General features: G+C 35.5%; 2 protein-coding genes and 1 long non-coding RNA gene across 32 annotated transcripts; 2 read left to right on the top strand and 1 right to left on the bottom strand.

Moving 5' to 3' along the window:
- The first annotated feature begins 156 nt into the window (after positions 1-156).
- Positions 157-1,626, top strand: LOC129577553 (40S ribosomal protein S9). The gene is made up of 3 exons (XM_055464869.1): positions 157-379; positions 664-850; positions 1,315-1,626. The coding sequence occupies exons 1-3, from the start codon at positions 157-159 to the stop codon at positions 1,490-1,492; spliced, it is 588 nt and encodes a 195-aa protein (XP_055320844.1). The 3' UTR covers positions 1,493-1,626.
- Positions 1,627-2,463: 837 nt separating this feature from the next.
- On the bottom strand, positions 2,464-4,055 carry LOC129577556 (uncharacterized). 3 transcript variants are annotated; one of them, XR_008689015.1, is made up of 4 exons: positions 3,711-4,055; positions 3,269-3,547; positions 2,795-3,121; positions 2,464-2,603 (listed from the first exon to the last, which is right to left on the bottom strand). It is a non-coding gene; the product is annotated as an uncharacterized LOC129577556 (long non-coding RNA). The 3 variants fall into 3 exon arrangements; XR_008689016.1 differs by having other exon boundaries at positions 3,269-3,536; XR_008689014.1 differs by having other exon boundaries at positions 3,269-4,055.
- LOC129577536 (H(+)/Cl(-) exchange transporter 5) lies at positions 3,923-18,881 on the top strand. 28 transcript variants are annotated; one of them, XM_055464813.1, is made up of 16 exons: positions 3,923-4,048; positions 5,229-5,663; positions 9,909-10,110; positions 14,817-14,846; positions 14,920-15,056; positions 15,162-15,371; positions 15,503-15,812; positions 15,901-16,223; positions 16,344-16,558; positions 16,706-16,914; positions 17,076-17,216; positions 17,296-17,405; positions 17,789-17,886; positions 17,977-18,140; positions 18,210-18,423; positions 18,507-18,881. In XM_055464813.1, exons 2-16 carry the CDS (start codon positions 5,532-5,534, stop codon positions 18,595-18,597), a joined length of 2,586 nt encoding a protein of 861 aa, XP_055320788.1. In that variant the 5' UTR covers positions 3,923-4,048; positions 5,229-5,531; the 3' UTR covers positions 18,598-18,881. The 28 variants fall into 28 exon arrangements, with proteins under 28 accessions (XP_055320788.1, XP_055320787.1, XP_055320789.1 ...); XM_055464812.1 differs by having other exon boundaries at positions 3,963-4,348; XM_055464814.1 differs by having other exon boundaries at positions 3,963-4,574.
- The last annotated feature ends 85 nt before the right edge of the window (positions 18,882-18,966 follow it).

Genomic DNA, 18,966 nt, shown 5'->3' with positions numbered 1-18,966 from the left:
CATATTCATTATTTATTCGCGTATGCATTCACCAAACCAAACCGCATAGAACAATAACCTACAAATAAATACATGTTCACTCGCATGTGACTTGCCCAAATATTCAACTGGACGTTCTGTTTTTTCGTTTCTATTCGCAGATAAACACAAGTAAAAATGGTTAACGGCCGCATTCCATCGGTCTTCTCAAAGACCTACGTCACACCACGTCGTCCATATGAAAAAGTTCGTTTGGACCAGGAATTGAAAACCATTGGTGAATATGGTTTGCGTAACAAACGTGAAGTATGGCGTGTCAAGTACACATTGGCCAAAATCCGTAAAGCTGCTCGTGAGCTGTTGACCCTCGACGAGAAAGATGAAAAACGTTTGTTCCAAGGTATGTATAATTGCCGCCAGTTTCACTGAGCTACTTTTATTCTCTCCTGTGCATTGTGTACATGTAAACGAATAAGAAGACGATTGTGATGATTCAACATTTATGACACCTCTTGTCAGACGAGCCATGGTGATAAAAATTAAATGTTCAGTGAACTGATGGATGCATAGCGAAATTTCATATTAACATGAATTTCACGCACACGCACACACACACACAGTGCATCCACAATGTACTAATCAATAGAATATTGCAAACTGATTTTGTGTTTTGCTCTCCCACAGGTAACGCTTTGTTGCGTCGTTTGGTTCGTATTGGTGTATTGGATGAACAACACATGAAACTCGATTATGTGTTGGGTTTGAAAATTGAAGATTTCTTGGAACGTCGTCTCCAAACCCAAGTCTTCAAATTGGGATTGGCCAAATCCATTCATCATGCCCGTGTATTGATCCGTCAAAGACACATTCGGTAAATATCACACACACACACACACACAAAGCAAATGAACATGCAATTTAATAAGCACGTGGAAGGGAACACACAATGATATGTATCAATCAGGCCACTTTTGTGCTGACGATTCGCACACGATTCGGATCGGTATGAAGCACATAACGTCTGATCGCCCTCGAGATATTGTATAATTTTGTGAAAACCTCACTCAACCAATAACGCAGACAAATGGCTCAGTGTCAAAATGTCGTAAAGGCCACTTATGCATCGCATCCCTAACTGCATTGGGTCGATGCTTAACGCCTTCAGTGCCTAAAATGTAATTTAAGCGCACATTTGGTTGTAGTAAGTACCACGTATATTCAAAACAAGATTCGAAGAGAATTCAACATCATTCAGTTCCCTAGACTGAACATTCATTCCGCCTAAGATGAAATACAATTTTACTTATTCGTTCCCTTTCTTCTGTCCGAATATAGCGTTCGCAAGCAAGTCGTCAACATCCCATCATTCATCGTCCGCTTGGATTCGCAAAAGCACATTGACTTCTCGACCAAATCACCATTCGGTCAAGGACGTCCAGGCCGTGTAAAGCGCAAGAACTTGAAGAAGGGACAAAGCAGTGGCGGTGCCGGTGAAGAAGAAGATGAAGAATAGATTACACGCCCCCAAAAAATATTGAACATTGAATCGATTGCTTTTTGATGAAGCGTTACAAATAATTTTTTGTATTCACACAATGTTTTGCAATAAATTACAAGTCGATTCAATTTGTTCAAAAACATAACAAATGGTATTCTTTTTTATCTTTATCGAAATATTGGGTTTTCTTTAACAAACGATTTGACGGATTTTCTTTTTCATCGTTCCGAAATGTGAAATGAATTTTTATAGAAAAAAAAAGTTGAAAAAAAAAATTGGATATTCCTATCGGTTTGCAGTCTTGAAGGTCTTGAAGATTCCCTTGAAATTCTGTAAAAATAAAGTTACAATTTTGTAGAAATAAATTGTTTCTTCTTTTTTTGAGCACTACAATGGAAGGACATTTTTCAAAAATTCCAAATTGTTCCATTGAACAAAGCGAAAAAATAAAATAAAAAAATATTAAGTCTACCATGGTAAATAAAAACTTCAATGAAAATATTCGGTGTCATCAATCGCAACATTCATTTTTATTTAAAATATTTTAATATCCATTAGATTAATTACAGTGGTTAATGTTTGGTTTACGCACATTACGTTATTACATGGAAAAACTACGAACCGACTATTGGAAACAAATATTTCCATGAACAATTATTTTGATTTCGTTTTCTTTTTTTTTTTTGGCAAAGCATTGGACAGAATAAACAAACATATTAGTTGAATCACAAATGAGACAGAAAAAACTGAATACACGGAATGAATAAATTCTGCTTAAACTAGAAAAAAATATACTTGAAAAATAAATGCCATTAAAATCACAAAACTAGACAGATCGCGTTGTGTATGAGTATGCATGTGTCATCTGATCAGATCAAGTGTGTATGCCTGCTAGTCACCGTGTTTGTATGTTTCAGGTTTAATAATCAAATTACTTCCCGGCATCGTTCATCTGCTTCGGAATCGGGATGCTCAGCAAGGAATTGATCAGTTCGGAATTTCGTTTGCTCGTTTGAATTGAGTTGCTTTTGATATGATATGGATTTTTGATTAATGCACAAATTTTGTCGAGAATTTTCGGTTGACGAGACATCATTAGAAGGAAGTTAGTCATTGGACCGGGAAACTGAAAATGTTGAACAAAAACAATTTAATTTGATATGTCTTTATACTTAGAAATGAACATTTAATTTGAAACATTTTCATTTTGTTGTGGTGTTGTATTATTTATTTGAAAAATCTTTTTTTTCTAAATAAAATTTAATTCACACAAAAAAAAAAATGATTTGATGATTATAATCAATTTCAAAAACATACTTCGTCTTCGATATACATTTCATCGCCAGTGGACAAGCCAAAGCAATAATGTACGTATAACATAATCAAAAGTGAAAATATGGATAATTTTGCCATCACGTTCTTGAAAATATTCTTCACAAAAATATCGACTCAATAATAAACTGATATGAAATGAAACGAAACGGAATTTCGAATTTTTGAGCACGCTTCAGAAAATAGACGATAATTTAGCGGTTTTCTTCTGTGTTCAGTTTATCGACTGAAAGGAAACTAATGAAATCCTTGTCGAGCATCGGCATTTTATACTGGATTCGTTTTTGGATGGATCCTAGATTCTGTGACGTTCTAATGATAGAAAGAAGAAATAAAAAAAAAACAATCAACGTAAAAACGGTGTATTTTCTTTTGTCAATAACAATTTAAATTTGAACATGATTATGCATTCATATCGAGAAAGAAATGGGGGTGGATGCGATTGCATTTAGTATTTACCGTCAATCGAGCGCAGCATGTGGTCAAATATTACTTCAACGAAATTGATGTCTACCTGATACGGATGGCTGCCCTACTTCGATAAATTTATGTATATATCGGTAGCAATGCCATGAAAATTGATCTCTTTCTCTATCTATCTAACTCTGTGCTTCAAAATCCATCTCTCTCGGTGTATTGTTTGCATGTGCTGTTTTAAAGTAGGTGGATGGGCTCTTGTATTTGTGGTATTTTTTTGTCGAATTGGCGCGCTTGTGTTTGGCCGTACCTATATCAACTCTTTCAATTACAGTATTATATGAGAACATGTAGAACTTACGCATTTTTTTAAATGTTTTTCTTTTCTTCATCCCAATGAAAAATGTCGATTGCAGATAAAAAGGAGTCCGTATTACATGCTGATATCATCACATTATACAAGAATAGTCCTTACGTGACTTACGTGTGCACCTAAAATCCGTTTGCCAATGCTCGTTGAATGGAATGTTGCATGATTATTTCTTAAAACATCCATATAATGTAAAACGGTTTGTCAAAAACAAAAATGAGCCACGATTCCGTAATTCCAGGTTCACGGCAAAGAACAACCAAAATTCAGTTCAGAAAAGGTGCGAAAACCGATTGAAGCTAGCATGTCAGAAAATGTGTGTGATTGCATCAGATGACCGCCAGAGGGCAGCCGCTTCATATCAATGAATGAAATAAAACAAATCATCAAATTGAAACGTCAAAAATACAATATATCTTTGATCTGATTTTTGTTTTGGAGTTCCATTTCACGTAATTTTCTTATAATCCAAAGCCATTCATCGTAACATTCCCAATTGTATATCGTCTTTGATTGTTTGTTGTGTTGAGGCCACAGACTCATTTATCTAATCAATGTCGCTGCAAATAATAGACAAGCGACACATAAACCATTGGTGCAATATTGATTGTTGTTGAGAATATATACTTTTTTTTTTCTGTTTAAAACTGCATTGAAATCTGAGAAGGCACACTCCGATTCAATGCACAACTCATCAATGAAAATTGTTGATTTGCTTATGTGAGTGAACGGAAAAGGCGAATCAAGTGATTGTGCGTATGGTTTGAAATCTTTAGTTGTCTTTAGTCAACGCAAAAAGTGATTTGGAAATTGTGTGTGTTAAATAATAATCGAATGACAAACAAATTGAATGTTCATCGCTCTAATTTTCATTCTACTACGGAATCATCGGTTTGATTTTTGGACTAAAAGAGAAAGTAATCACGTGAAAACTAATTACAGATAAACTGTGTTCGATTTCAAGTGTGGAAGATCAGTGTAATTTGTAAAAATATAGAATATCCATTAGGCAAAAGTGATTAAACCAAAGGTGGTTTTGACACATCAAATATCAATCTGCACCTGTATCTTGCAATATTATTTGTTTTTTTTTTTTTTTTTTTTTGTAAAACGCAAAACGTTGTGTTGCATACTAGGTGCACTTATACTTATACCAAGATGCATATTTACAACCACGTAGTGAACGGTGAATTGTATTACTTTTGAAGAAGGGTGTCTGAATCTTCAATTCGTTTATTTGTTCTCACATTTGTTTGTCATTGAAAGTTTGTTTATGCATCATCAATCCGTACAATCTGCGACTGAATTTTTTTCTCTCACAAACTCCCGAAAATTTATTTCAAGATTCAGAAAAAAAAAAACGATGGAAAAAATAGAAGTTCAATGGAAATGTGTCCATCCATTTAATTACTTTTGTTCGAGTTGAATCATTTTTAGAGTATATAGTCAATTGCAGTAATTTAAAATTTAATTTGTAGCTGATGATATATCATTTGATTTGGAAGTTGCATTTGATTTTTAACGCCTCAACATTTGAACCGTTAACATGTTTATTCTGTTTGTTTGTTTTTTTTTTGTCATTGTGTTTTATGTTTTACGCTTTATTTTTTTTTTTGCTTTCAAATTTTGTAGCCGTAGTAAAACGTCATAAATTGGTCCATGAAAGTTACAATCACCACCATCATCATCATCAGCGTGTGTGCAAATGAAACCGATTTGAAACTCACAAGCTAAGCCGCAAAGCGAAATAAGAGAGTGAATGTGTGTGTGGCGATGTGAAAGAGACATTCTTCTGACATTCCAAAACGAAGAAGAAAAAGACAAAAAAGAAAGAATAGTTCACATCGCCCGTGGTTGACCGTGACGCACGATTTGTAAGAGAAGGTAGATTTGATCGGTGGTTTTGTGACCTGGGGGTTAGATTACAATTATAATATGGAAAAAAGGCCATTAAAGGGCAATAGTAAGTCAATAGCATTGCAATCATTGGTTGGCGCTACAAATAAAAACTCAATTGGAAGCGGCGGTAGCAGTGCTGGTGTCACATATCAATCAGTTAGCAAGAAGGTAACGTGTGTCCACATTTAAACTATTTCATCTCAACCAATTAAAAACCGAAGAGAACGTCTCGATGGGAATACTTCGGGCATACGTTAATAGCTCATTTTGACCGAGATCGAATTTAAGACAATTTCAATGATGTATGAAGCTATTTTGGGATGGTTTTTTTTTTTTCATTACCACGAAAAATTCATATGCGAAATTTCTGATAATATCCACAAAAAAAATTTATTTCGAATCGATATTTTTCATGTGTCCGAAAAAATATACGAATATTTTAACCCTCTACTGCGCCATTTTTTTACAGAGCTGGGAATTTTATTCTAGGCTAATTTTGAGCCAAAAATGACAAAAAAAATAATGAAAAGCTCGATACAGTTTTCCTTTAGCCGGAAAACTCGGAAAATTACACCCCGCCAAAAGGCGGTCTTGCGTGTATTTATGCCTTCCTTCAGCCCGCCAAAAGGCGGTCTTGCGCGCTAACTACAGTTCTCACTAAAGAGGATATTTTCGTATTTTTCCTGTTTTCAATGTAATTTCAACTTCTAGACAACATAACAATAAAACTTCACGTTGAAATATAATAAAACTTTGGCAGAACATAGCTTTGAGTATCCTATCTCCGCTGGTATATAACATATAGGCCAACATTTCTTGTGAGGGATACTTCTAGTGTATATATTTATATATGAACCTATTCTCTAGCAACCCTACGCTTAATTGTATTGAAAATCTCCCTGATTATAGTCCTAGTTATCCTCCTTTCATCGGAAATATAGCATGTGGGCCAATTTATCTTGTGAAAGGTACCTCTAGTGTACCTATTTGAAGTCAGAATGAGGAAAACTGATAAAGACTCAATTTTCTAGACTTATTTCTGGGCAGCCCTACACTGGATTTTAATGAAAATATCCCAGACGATAGTCTCGGATGTACCCTTTCCAACGGTATGTTAGAAGTGGTACTTTTGATGTACATATTTCAATTTGGAATGAAGAAATATTATGAAAACCGCCAAAAGGCGGTCTTGCGAAGTGTGAATTTTTTCTTTCCTGTACTCTGAGCTTACCCGAAAAAAATGTGAATTCAGAAAAAATAAATTCTCAAAATTGCACAAAATTTCACTTTTGAGGGCCCATAACTCGGCCCCGGCTTGACATATATTATAAAATTTATATGTCAATTTGAACCTAAAGGCCTATCCAATGCAACTCTACCATATTTTCGAACATCTAAATCATGGTACTCAAATTATGGGCCATTTTGTGCACCCCGCCTTTTGACGGTCTTACGAACTAGAGGGTTAAGTTCAACAAAATGCATTCACACAAACAATATTTGCATACACACATTGTTTTCTTTGTGTGAGTTTCTGTGGTCAATTTTTGATGATGACGCATACATACAATCGAACTGAATCAATCGACTTAGCACTGAAATACAATGAACACACCGACGTATGTTCTAGAACGTTCTTTTGTATTGTTTCATTTGGCCAACTCTTTGAAACCAACCGATATAAATCTTTTTTTTTTCATTATTTTTTCACATGAAACTTTTTTTTCTATAAATTAATCAAATTTTTAGATTTACGGTGAAGAAATTTTTTTTTGTCATATTAAATCTCATTGAAATTCTCTAAATATATCAAGCGCTCTTCATGTCTTTCTTTTCTTCATATATGCTATGAACTTTCGTTCAAAACGTTCGCGTGTCTGGTTAGTTTTTCATTTGAGCGCTGCCTTATAATTCGCTAAACTTCGAATTTGCATGAAACAGTATAAATAGCTTCTGACATTGGTATATAATTGCCGGCTTATTGCCACAAGGCTTTGTCGTCGGTCCGTACATTATACCACCTTGGTGGGTGCAGTTTACCGCTCAATAATGTACGAAACGGAACCGACTACACATTCATGCTATGCGCTGAATGTTGTCCCGTTTCGTACTGAAGAGGCTGGCTACTTACGAGAGTCACGATGGGGTAATAACTTGATTCATTTGAGCGCTGTCGACCAAGTTATTACCCAAAAACAATTCAATGAGTTGGTTCATGTGAATGAATAAAATATCAACCGTATGTCGAATTCAACTGATGCCCAAACACACTGCGCATTCGATGCGATACGAGAAGCCGTATATATCGGGAGAGATGACAAACGATATACTACTGAAAAAACGGATAGTTACCGATTCAAAGCACTCCAGTTCTTTCGAACGGATTCGCCGAATTGTGCGCGTCCTATACTGTAAGAATAGTCTATTACGACTTTTCAGCAGTCAATGTCACGACTTAGAACTAAGTTCTATAATGGTATTATTGTTACTGAGCAACTCACTCCCCGAATATATATGGAATCCGCAATGCTAATATACTTTTCTTTGTGAATTCGTCGCCTTGCGAATTATAACAAGCGTCAAAGTGAAAAATTCAGAATTTCATTTAGCGTGTGTTGAAACGCGACAGCTAGCTGTTACGTTCATATATCGATATCTCACTCTAACAAGAAAGACGAACGAAGCGACAGCAACACCAATACACAAGTGATCTTTTGCGATGTGTGACTGTAGTGATTTTGCGTGAATCATATCTGTTGTGAAAAATATGTTTACTGATTCGTACAATAGGCTATGTCAACGTTAACATATTTTGAACAATTAACATTGAATATGATGATATTTAATACAAGGAAAACAGTTGCGATATTATTAAAAGCCCCCAAAATAGGTATTTATCGGTACTGATTTACCGAAGGAATGTGGAAAATGATTGAAATCGATAGTGTGGCATTTGTGTTGGTATGTATATGTGTAGCGGTTTTTGGCTGTAAATAAACGATTATTCCGTGAAATACAAATGAATTCGATTTCTTAGTTTTTCTAAAAAAAAAACACAATCCATATGTTCTCGGTTCACTTGCCGTTTAACAATCAAAATGACATTAAACTACTCTTTTTTCTTCTTCTCAATCCGTATCGTCCGGTGACTGAAATCACCGTCTGTTCTCACACGTAATAATATTCATTCACAATTCACTTTTTTTTATTAATTTACTCGCGTCATTCCTCTTGTTCTTCTCAACGACGTCTCTCAATTACGCGATTTTAGTCGAAGAATTCAAATTTTTTTTGGGGGGTAGTTAAAGCACGCGTTCGATGTGAGTGTTTTTGGTTGCTATTGCAATCGCTGGATTGACATATGGCACGTGTGTGATAATGGAATATTCAAGAATAAGGCAATTCTATCATACATGAACTCTGAGCACTGAGTGAATGCGATAACATTGTTGGCTACTTAAAAATGTTAATTTCATATATTGCAAGATGATGTTATGTATTGGGAAGAACATATTAAATAATTCATGATGCCAATCGAATTATGAATAAATCAATAAAATCGAGGAAATTTTTTCCTAGACAACCAATTGCACTTGATTAGTAGTATTGTTTTTTTTTTCAAATTCATTCTTGCTTGTTTCTTTATCCTCATTCATATAATCATATGATTGCACTAGTTTTTCAATTATTTTTCTCTATGTATCCACACGTACATTGTAATCTATTTGCTGATCATGTAACTAACAACATATTTTGGTAGTGTTTAGCTTCTTCTTTCTTTTTTTTCACATTTCTGGTTCCAAAATGTGGACTCACTAACCGAACTACGGTTCTTTCGCTGTGTGTGTCATATTCAACAATGTTTTTATCACTTGTTATTTCGTGTGCGTGTGCGTGTGAGTATGTATTTAGCTTGAGACCGGTGTCAATCAATGAACACATACCCAATGACTATTTAATTTTGCAGAAAAAAGTGTTTTCGTTGCGTACAAGCACTGCAATTGCATTAACCGTGCAAAGAAGAATTTTTTATCGGTGTTTTTTTTTTCTTATCAACTCATACCATAACCGAGTGAATTCTGCAACAAAGAAAAAAAAACAGACTCAATGTAAAGGAAATGTTCCACTTTTTTATATTTGAATCTCAACTTAAGAAGAAAAAAAAAGAGTTGAAATTCAAAACATAAGAAAAAAAGGGAAACTATTACAAATGGTAAGAATTCAAAAGTTCTTCGCCTTAAAATTTACAGTTTTCCTTTTCATTTGTGTGTTCGCACCCTCATTTTATACTCCATCGAAGAGTAAAAAACGTTCGAATTTGGTGTGACTAATGTTAATTTTGAATCATTTTCATGAAAAACATTAACATTTTCCACATTTTTGGTACATTTTCTCTTTTTCTCAATTATTCAGACATCTAACGGGCATCGAAAACTTCAAAATACAACATCATTATCAATACCATTGTCCGTGGACGATGAAATGATCGATATCACCCCAAGAAATCCAAACTATTCATCAGCAATGGAATCAACACAATACGAAAGACATAACAACTCACCGCCTTTACACAGCAGCTCATATGCACGTGATCGAGAGCTCAACGATGCTGAAGGTAAATGTCAATCCATTTAAATTCCGCGCCGAATACGAGTCATGTGATCACCGTCGTTGCCGATGGAATGTGCGATCATTCTATTCTGGTTTTTTCCCCTTCTAATTATGAAAGAGAGACAGAAGAGAAGAGAATCCAAGTGAATGTAGTAGAAAAACTAGATTTTAATGGCTTTGCACGATAGCCTAACAGCCTTAATCAACACCGTGCTTTTTGCTGAAGAAGTTCCATGACTTTTATCGGAAAAAGATTGTTGTTTAATCGAAAAACCTAAAAATTGCAGACGCAAACAGAAAATATGATAAATATTTGCTTTGTTATATATTTACTGTTAACATGACACCGTGCAATGAGTACACACAGTTGATGTGAGTCAACAACCCATATCACGCTGTGTAGTATAATATGCAAACTAAATAAATTATTGGATATAAAGAGCGCACCAATTCAAATGCTGGACACTACATACATTTTCTCATAAGTATGCAAACACATACACTCTCTCTCACAGCGAGGCCAATGTTGATCGAATTCGGTGACGTTTTGTGAAATTCCCGGCCATATAATGCATATACAACTAACTCACTTGCCATACTTGGGTATGATTATCAGTCAAAAAGAGTGAAATATGCTTTATGTACGTCGCCTTTCTCATTAAAACTAAACATACTGTCTCATTCAACGTAATCGCAGCATAATACATATAGAAAATATGCTCAAATGATAAGCGCTCGTTCTATCTCTCTCTCTGTCTTTGTCTCTCTGATGTCAGTCGTTGAATAGAAATTTGTATTTCCAATCTGCTTCGTATCCAAAGGTGACATCGCACATACGAAGTACGACGTTGGATATTTGGTGTATTATGATCAGTATGAGCGAAGCGACGATCGATGTCGCACACGTTCAGTAAACAATTTTTCTTTACTGTGTGTCGATAAATTCCGTGTGATACACACTATGTGTACTACACAGTTATTTTCATATGATAATATTCTGTGTAATTTCTGTGTTCCTAAACAGAAATTACAATCAATACCTCAAAACTTTCAAATGATACAAAAAGAACAATAGAACATTTGGTCATAACATTCGTCACGACTCGTAAAAAATGGATAATACTCGAAACTTGAAAGAAATAACACTTTTTATGAACAGTTAGTTTCAATAAGTTAGTCAAATTTCGGTGTGTGCTAAAGCATCATTAGTTTATAATTTGGTTTTGTGTTTTCTTCTTCTTCTAATCTTCTTTTCTTCTAACCTTGACTCAACGCGCTGTTCACCATAATTTCACCGTTGACAATAGGTGTTGTAAACGACTCGAAAATTCAATGATAAAATCAACAAGTTATCATAGTCCAATAAAGATAAATTCCAATTAATGAACAAATGTTCGACGAGATGCTAGACAAAAAGCCAAGTGTATGGCGTAATTTTTGCGTATATCCAGATCTCTGGATTTATCTTTGTACTGAATATTTGATTTGCATTGGAGCGTGTTGTTGATTTGCTGTGTCGCTGTTTCGCGGTGTTGTTTATCGCAAATTGAAATCCAGGGGGAAAGAACTGAGTAAATGAAAATTTAAATATTGTAAATAATCGCATATTCTACCGAGTTTGGATCAATACGCGTCAATGCGTGTCAATGCGCTGAATAACTAGCAATGCAAATATGGCCAATAAAATGTGCGTATTTGCAACTGTCATTCCTCCTCGCCACGAACGAGACGAAGCAACAGAAGAAAACAAAAACAATAACACAACGGAACGCAGTGCAAATGCCTGTGAATATTTGTCAATACGTGCCAATGAAGTAAATATACCAATAGTTCTTTCCCCCTAAATCGAAATGTGCACACTTCAATCGACGGAACCAAATGAATGTGAACACGAAATGGAGAAACGAGTGCAGAACTGACACCGAGCGAAGTGAAAGGCATCAGTTCGTCGTGTGTGCAAAATATCAAAATACACTGGAAGTGATTAACATTGAAATATGTGTGTATCATATGTGATAAGTGTAAATTCAATCAAAGTCAGAGTCAAAGTCAGTGAATTGTTCAACCTAATTTTCATTCGCAAAGAGATTTCCGCTTTTTCCAAACTTGATTGAAATCTTCAATTCAAATTGGATAGACTTTGAATATTCTGATTGTTTTCGCCATATTTTCCAAAGTGAACAAACTTGCAATACAAACACAACGAGCAGATACACTTGTGCCGAGCATTGATAAGAATTCCAAAAGTCTTTTTTGTGACATTTTGTGATTCTCTCTCCTTCTCTTACTTCTACTTTCTGCGAATGATGTTTACTACAAATATCTGGCATGTATTAGGTTTATCGGTTGCTATGTAAATGTAACACAGAATATAATTCTCAATCTCTCCGCTCGCGAGCATCGCACGCAATTATTCAGTATGCAAGGGGATTTTTGTTGTTTTTTTTTCAACGTTTCATTACGGGAGCGATACACGAATATCTATCTATTCGCGTGACACTATTCTCTTTTTGTATGCGTTTTTATACTGAGAAAAATTACAAAAAGCATTCCTGTTTTTTGTATTTTGATTTTCTTTGTAAAAGAGGCGTTGGTACAACGCATTCAATACTCCATCATAATGCTGATAAGTAAAAATACGCCTAATTGTCATGCAGTGGAATTCTTGTTTGTCGGCCAACACTGCATCACGTACAATACGTACGCATTCGTTTCAGTTTGATCTCAACACAAATCAATTATGACTGAGCGAATCGGAAAGAGAGAGAGAGAGAGAGAGAGAGAGAGAGTAGGTGTATGTGTAGTAACGCACATTTCGGCTCAATTTTGTTGTTCGTGTTTTCAAATTAATTACAAAGAAACGCGTGCGGTTTATTTTTTTTCGGAAAAAAAGAAAAAAACAAAAGCAGCAATTGCAAACAGAATAGAATGAAATAGTCGACGCAAAAAAATGAGATGAAAAACAGTATATGTACAAATTCCACCGAGTCGGTAGAAGAGAAGAAAAATAAAACAGGAAAAAAACATGAATCGCTTGATGTATTAATTTCTCAGATTAAGGGCCGAATATTTGTTTTGCAATCATGTGTCAATTATCGATTTTCTTTTCGCTCGATTTAGATTTTTTCGAGTTATTCAAAGTGCCTTGCGTTTGATAGGATCAAAAGAATTTGGATGAATTTTTTTGATTTAAATTGCGTTGTGCTGATAGTAAATATCGTCCAAATTCGTTTGTTGCATATTCGAGTGTGTTTGTGTGCGGAAAATACCGAAAATTACTGACAAATCATAGAACCATACAAATAAACAACAAGCAAATATTACAGTTCAATTCTTCGTTTGAAACGAGATACAACGCCAAATAACTTGTGTGAATGTGAAAGGTCTATTTGTGAAATTGAAGAATAATAAAGGGATGTGACGTTCCATAACTGTGATCATGTGTCATTTGCAACACATATTATAATTTATATTAGCCGTAATTCCTAATCTAATACAAACGCGCCTGTAAATGAATAAAACTGCTTTTTAAATGGATGTTGTGAATGCAGTAAGAAAATTGGCCAATCCCAGGCGATCGTCTGTGGAATCAATAAGTATGTTTATGAATATATTTCTTTCTTTGATAACACAAACTGTTGAATCATCTTATAATTTTGATGCATTAAATTTTACGCGTGGGTCGATTCGAGTAGCAATGGGTTATAAATCCTAATCACTGGATCAATTTTCGGAATGATCCAGAGTATTTTAAATCATGGGATCACTAACTCAGTTTTTGGTGAATGATTAGGAATGCTCTGAATTGCCGACCGAAAATGATTTAGTTTACTCTGAATCGCCCAATAAATACTCCGAATCACTTGCAAATTGACTGACTCAGGGGTTCACTAATCACGATTTTGCCCACCCGTAGTGTATCTTCTGTGTACACTGTACACTCTGCATTGTTATGTGCAATCAATTAAGTATGACGTATCTTAGTGATTACAATAGACTTTCAACAGGTGATTTGTACATTTGTACAGTTTCAAATGTAGCAGGTTTTGCATTAAATATGTTCCCCTTGATCTAGATTAACCTCCAAAGGTTATGTTCTATTTGAATATAAAAAAAAAAGAATGTTTGAGATTGTGTGTGAACACAACTGCACACATATTGCGGTTCTGTATTATTTCATTAATTTGAGTGTCGTTCGTCTTTGTTCCCTTACTTCTGCAACGCTTGAATACATAACATAGCTCCGCTTCTGCTAAAATAATATGAGGATCGCGTTTGCTACATATACCACTTCCGAGAACAATAATAAGTGTCAAATTAATTTATATTGTCATACTCTTCGAATACAGTTGTTTTGCTTAAAGTTGAATGTCAAACACGAGCTCCTCGCTTCTAAGTTCCCACGACGAACCTTTTTCATTAGATCATTTTTAAATCAATGCCTACATATCCTACTCAAACTCACGAAGCCGCCTTAAAATTTCTATTCCAAGTGATCAGCATTGCAATATATTGTTTATGTTCACGGCCCGTAGGTGGGATCCTCTACTAAGTACTGATAACGAAAATACTTTGTGTGATAAAAAAAATTAATATGAAAATCAACCTAATGCGCCGTCACATGTCCAATTCGAAAAGAAAAATCTTTAACTTTAACAAAAATCGATGAATTTAACTAACAGAAAAAAATTATCCATTGTTTGTTTTTAGGTAGCATACTATTCTATGGAAGTAGTGCGGGTGAGTAAAAAAAACCACTTGAATTTGGATATTTTCGAGTTTCTAAGCGATTTTGCCTTTTTTCAATATGCAGATGGTGATGATATACCGGGAATCGGGCAATATGAGGATTTCCACACGATTGACTGGCAACGTGACATAGCCAGAGATCGGATGAGACATCGATACATAGTGAAAAAAATTCAAGACTCTGTATGGGACTTTTTAAAAGTAAGTAATTGGTCTTTTAAATTTCTGTTGTTTCATTTGAGTGCGTCATTGTGCACCACTTATACAATTCAAATACCAAAAATATGGTTTTTTAATCCATTGCAGGGTGCACATGATGCGTGGTCAGGCTGGTTATGTGTTTTACTAGTTGGTTTAGCGTCAGGCGGTGTGGCTGGTGTGATTGACATTGGCGCGAGTTGGATGACAGATTTGAAATTGGGCATCTGTCCGCAGGCATTTTGGTTGAATCGTGAACAATGCTGTTGGTCATATTCAACAAACGAAACGAACTTCGACAGTGGAAACTGTTCACAGGTGCGGAATTGCATAACATACCACCTACTATTTAAATTGGAAGCGTTGACGCAATGCGTCGTCGTTTCTTGGATTGGCATCTACGTAATGTTCATTTCATTTCTCTGTTCTTTTTCTTCTGTCGTTTGTAGTGGCTTACGTGGTCTGAAGTGATGGGTAGCTCACGTGAGGGGGTAGCTGCTTATATAATTTCCTTCATATGTTATACGGCGTGGGCGTTATTCTTTGCATTTTTGAGCGCATCGCTTGTACGAATGTTTGCACCATATGCATGTGGTTCCGGTATACCTGAGATTAAAACAATTCTCTCCGGCTTCATCATTCGAAGTTACTTGGGCAAATGGACGTTGCTAATCAAATCAGTCGGTTTGATGTTGTCAGTATCGGCTGGTTTGTGTTTGGGAAAAGAAGGCCCAATGGTTCATATCGCCAGTTGTATCGGTACGTTTTGAATGCCTTAGCGAAGATAGATTTTGCCAACTTGGATTTATTGAGAAATGAAATAAACGTTTTATTTTTGTCAACACAGGCAACATTTTATCATATCTATTTCCAAAATACGGTCGAAACGAAGCGAAAAAACGTGAAATTTTATCAGCCGCCGCCGCAGCAGGTGTATCAGTCGCCTTCGGCGCACCAATCGGTGGTGTACTCTTCAGTTTGGAAGAAGTCTCTTATTATTTTCCAATGAAAACATTGTGGCGATCATTCTTCTGTGCACTCATAGCCGCTTTCATCCTGCGATCAATCAATCCATTCGGCAATGAGCATACCGTACTGTTCTTCGTTGAATACCGTAAACCATGGATCTTCTTTGAACTGGTGCCATTTGTTGCACTTGGCATTATGGGCGTAAGTTTCATCATTCAAAATTCACTTCTATTTTCACCAAATTTTAAATGAATTGCTATATGCATTTAGATACAACGGAATTTGTATAATTTTATTTGTTTTCTCAAATGTATGATGTAGGGTATCGTTGGCACCATATTCATCAAAGGTAATCTGTACTGGAGCCGCTTCCGCAAATCAAGCAAACTTGGTCAATATCCAGTCACTGAAGTTGTTGTGATCACACTCATAACGGCAATCATTTCGTATCCAAACCCCTACACCCGTATCAACATGCCCCAACTGATCCTATTACTGTTCAGTCAATGTGGAATTTCAAACAGTGATCCTTTGTGGTAAGCCAGTTTTCCCGCTCAAAAATATAAATTGTTCAAAATACGCATTTGTAAGAGAAAATCAAAAAAAAAAAAATACAAAAAATATGAAATGTTCATTTATTCCAGTTATATATTTAAATTAACAATTTTTAATTTTTATTCCAGCGATTACAACCGGAATTTCACAGATGTAAATTCTGCCATTGAAATTGCCGCGGCTGGACCGGGTGTATACAAAGCAATTTGGCTGCTAATATTAGCGTTCATTGTCTATCTCGTTTTGACAATATTCACATTCGGCATAAAAGTTCCTTGCGGTCTCTTCATTCCATCACTCACACTTGGCGCTATAATCGGACGAATTGTTGGCATTGGTGAGCAATTTTGAGATAGATTTTGAGCCAAAATTGTTGATGCTGCTTAGAAAAGCAGAAAAAACTATTATGCATTCATTTTTTGCTCACATGCAATGGAAATCACATGGATAATGAACTTTTTTCGATTTATTTCTCTCCTCATAACACGCGACGAAAAGGAATGGAGCAATTGGCGTATAATTATCCAAAGATATGGATTTTCTCTGGTGAATGTTCAACGGGGGATAATTGTATAACGCCTGGGCTGTATGCGATGGTTGGAGCGGCGGCTGTGTTGGGTGGTGTTACCAGAATGACAAGTAACTGATCGAAAACGAATTGATCTATCGAGAAAAAAAATGATATACCCACTAAATTGTGTAAATTTTTTCATTGTAGTTTCGTTGATTGTTATTATGTTTGAGTTGACTGGAGGTGTAAACTACATTGTACCACTGATGGCTGCCGCAATGGCATCCAAATGGGTTGGCGATGCACTCGGTCGTGAGGTGCGCAAAACGATACATTTTTCAACAAAATCCGTCGCACAGAAAGCAGTTGTGCAGCCGTGCTGTTTGCACATCGGACTTTTTCGCATACACATCGTCCGTTCATCGTGTTTCTTATCTGCCGAACGCTCTCTAGTAATTCATTCTATCATTGTAGCCATGCTTCTTACGGAACTCGGCTTTGAGCGTTCGACGCATACATACACGCATACACACGTGTGTCTGTGTGCTGATTTCGTTTGTATGAAACACGATGAACGACGAAATATCGAAAAAGTCCGATGTGCAAACAGCACAGCTGCACAACTGCTTTCTGTGCGACGGATTTTGTTGAGTTCCTTGGGTTTTCTGTTGTCTAATTCATTTAATTTTCCATTTCACAGGGCATTTATGATGCACACATTGCTCTAAATGGATATCCATTCCTAGGCAAAGAGGAATTTGCCCATACCACACTAGCTGCTGATGTAATGCAACCAAAGTATGCAATCGATATGTGTTTTTTTTTAGTTTGTGTTCTTTTATGGAGGTATGAAATAATAATGCCAAAATATGTCTTTGCTATTCGCAGACGAAACGAGACATTGTCGGTGATAACTCAAGATTCGATGACGGTCGATGATATTGTGAATTTGCTTAAGGAGACCGAACATAATGGTTATCCGGTTGTTGTGTCAAAAGAGAGCCAATACCTTGTTGGTTTCGTTCTACGTCGTGATCTAAATTTAGCCATCGGTGAGAATAAAAATTAAATTTATTAACGCGATGAGAAAATTTCTAATGCAATATTGCCGTCTATTGTAGCCAATGCAAAACGTTTCATCGATGGTATCACTGGACAATCGATTGTGTTATTCACATCAATGGCACCAGTACAAAATCTAGGTCCACCGCCGTTGAATTTGAAAAAGATCTTGGATATGGCGCCAATCACGGTGACCGATCAAACGCCAATGGAAACTGTTGTAGATATGTTCAGAAAATTAGGATTACGGCAAACATTGGTCACGCACAATGGGTGAGTAGCAAATTTTCCCCATTTTCGTCGAATCTATTTCGTTTATTTGATTGTTTCGTTGAAAATTAATTCAATTATTTCAGGCGTTTGCTCGGCGTTATCACCAAGAAGGATGTGCTGCGGCATGTGAAGCAGATGGACAACGAGGACCCAAATACGGTGTTATTTAATTAAACAATTCAAAAGAAAAAGATATGATGTGTGTAGAAAATTGAAAATATGCAAGATGTGAAAATATTTGTTTGTGAGATCAAGAAATTGATTTTTGTGTCAGAATTAGAATAATACGGATCATTTGTATAAGTTTAGATAAAATGAAAATGCGAGCTCTTATTAAATGTAAAAAAAAAACAACAAAAATATTTGAAGAATCTTGTAATTTAAATGAATTAATTTAAAAATTGTATAATTTCATTTTTAAACTTAAAACAATTATTTTAATAAATAAAAAACAGAAATAGATTCTGATTCATTTATTTAATGATAATCTGATACAAATGAATGCGACGTCGAATCGATTTCTTTTTCTTTTCTTCTTTTTTT

The sequence above is a fragment of the Sitodiplosis mosellana genome, unplaced genomic scaffold (assembly GCF_009176505.1).
Source record: "Sitodiplosis mosellana isolate CC-2019 unplaced genomic scaffold, AAFC_SMos_1.0 Smas_scaffold_6197, whole genome shotgun sequence".
NCBI lineage: Eukaryota > Metazoa > Arthropoda > Insecta > Diptera > Cecidomyiidae > Sitodiplosis > Sitodiplosis mosellana.
Note: the sequence above shows the minus strand (reverse complement) of the source record. Positions and strands in the feature narration are given on the sequence as shown.

Excerpts from the sequence above, each read along its gene's own strand:
- LOC129577553 (XM_055464869.1), top strand. The coding sequence starts at position 157 with ATGGTTAACGGCCGCATTCCATCGGTCTTCTCAAAGACCTACGTCACA. Across the intron at positions 380-663 it reads TGAAAAACGTTTGTTCCAAG|GTAACGCTTTGTTGCGTCGT; the intron begins GTATGTATAATT and ends GCTCTCCCACAG. Across the intron at positions 851-1,314 it reads ATCCGTCAAAGACACATTCG|CGTTCGCAAGCAAGTCGTCA; the intron begins GTAAATATCACA and ends GTCCGAATATAG.
- LOC129577536 (XM_055464813.1), top strand. The coding sequence starts at position 5,532 with ATGGAAAAAAGGCCATTAAAGGGCAATAGTAAGTCAATAGCATTGCAA. Across the intron at positions 10,111-14,816 it reads AGAGCTCAACGATGCTGAAG|GTAGCATACTATTCTATGGA; the intron begins GTAAATGTCAAT and ends GTTTGTTTTTAG. Across the intron at positions 17,217-17,295 it reads TGGTGTTACCAGAATGACAA|TTTCGTTGATTGTTATTATG; the intron begins GTAACTGATCGA and ends TTTTCATTGTAG.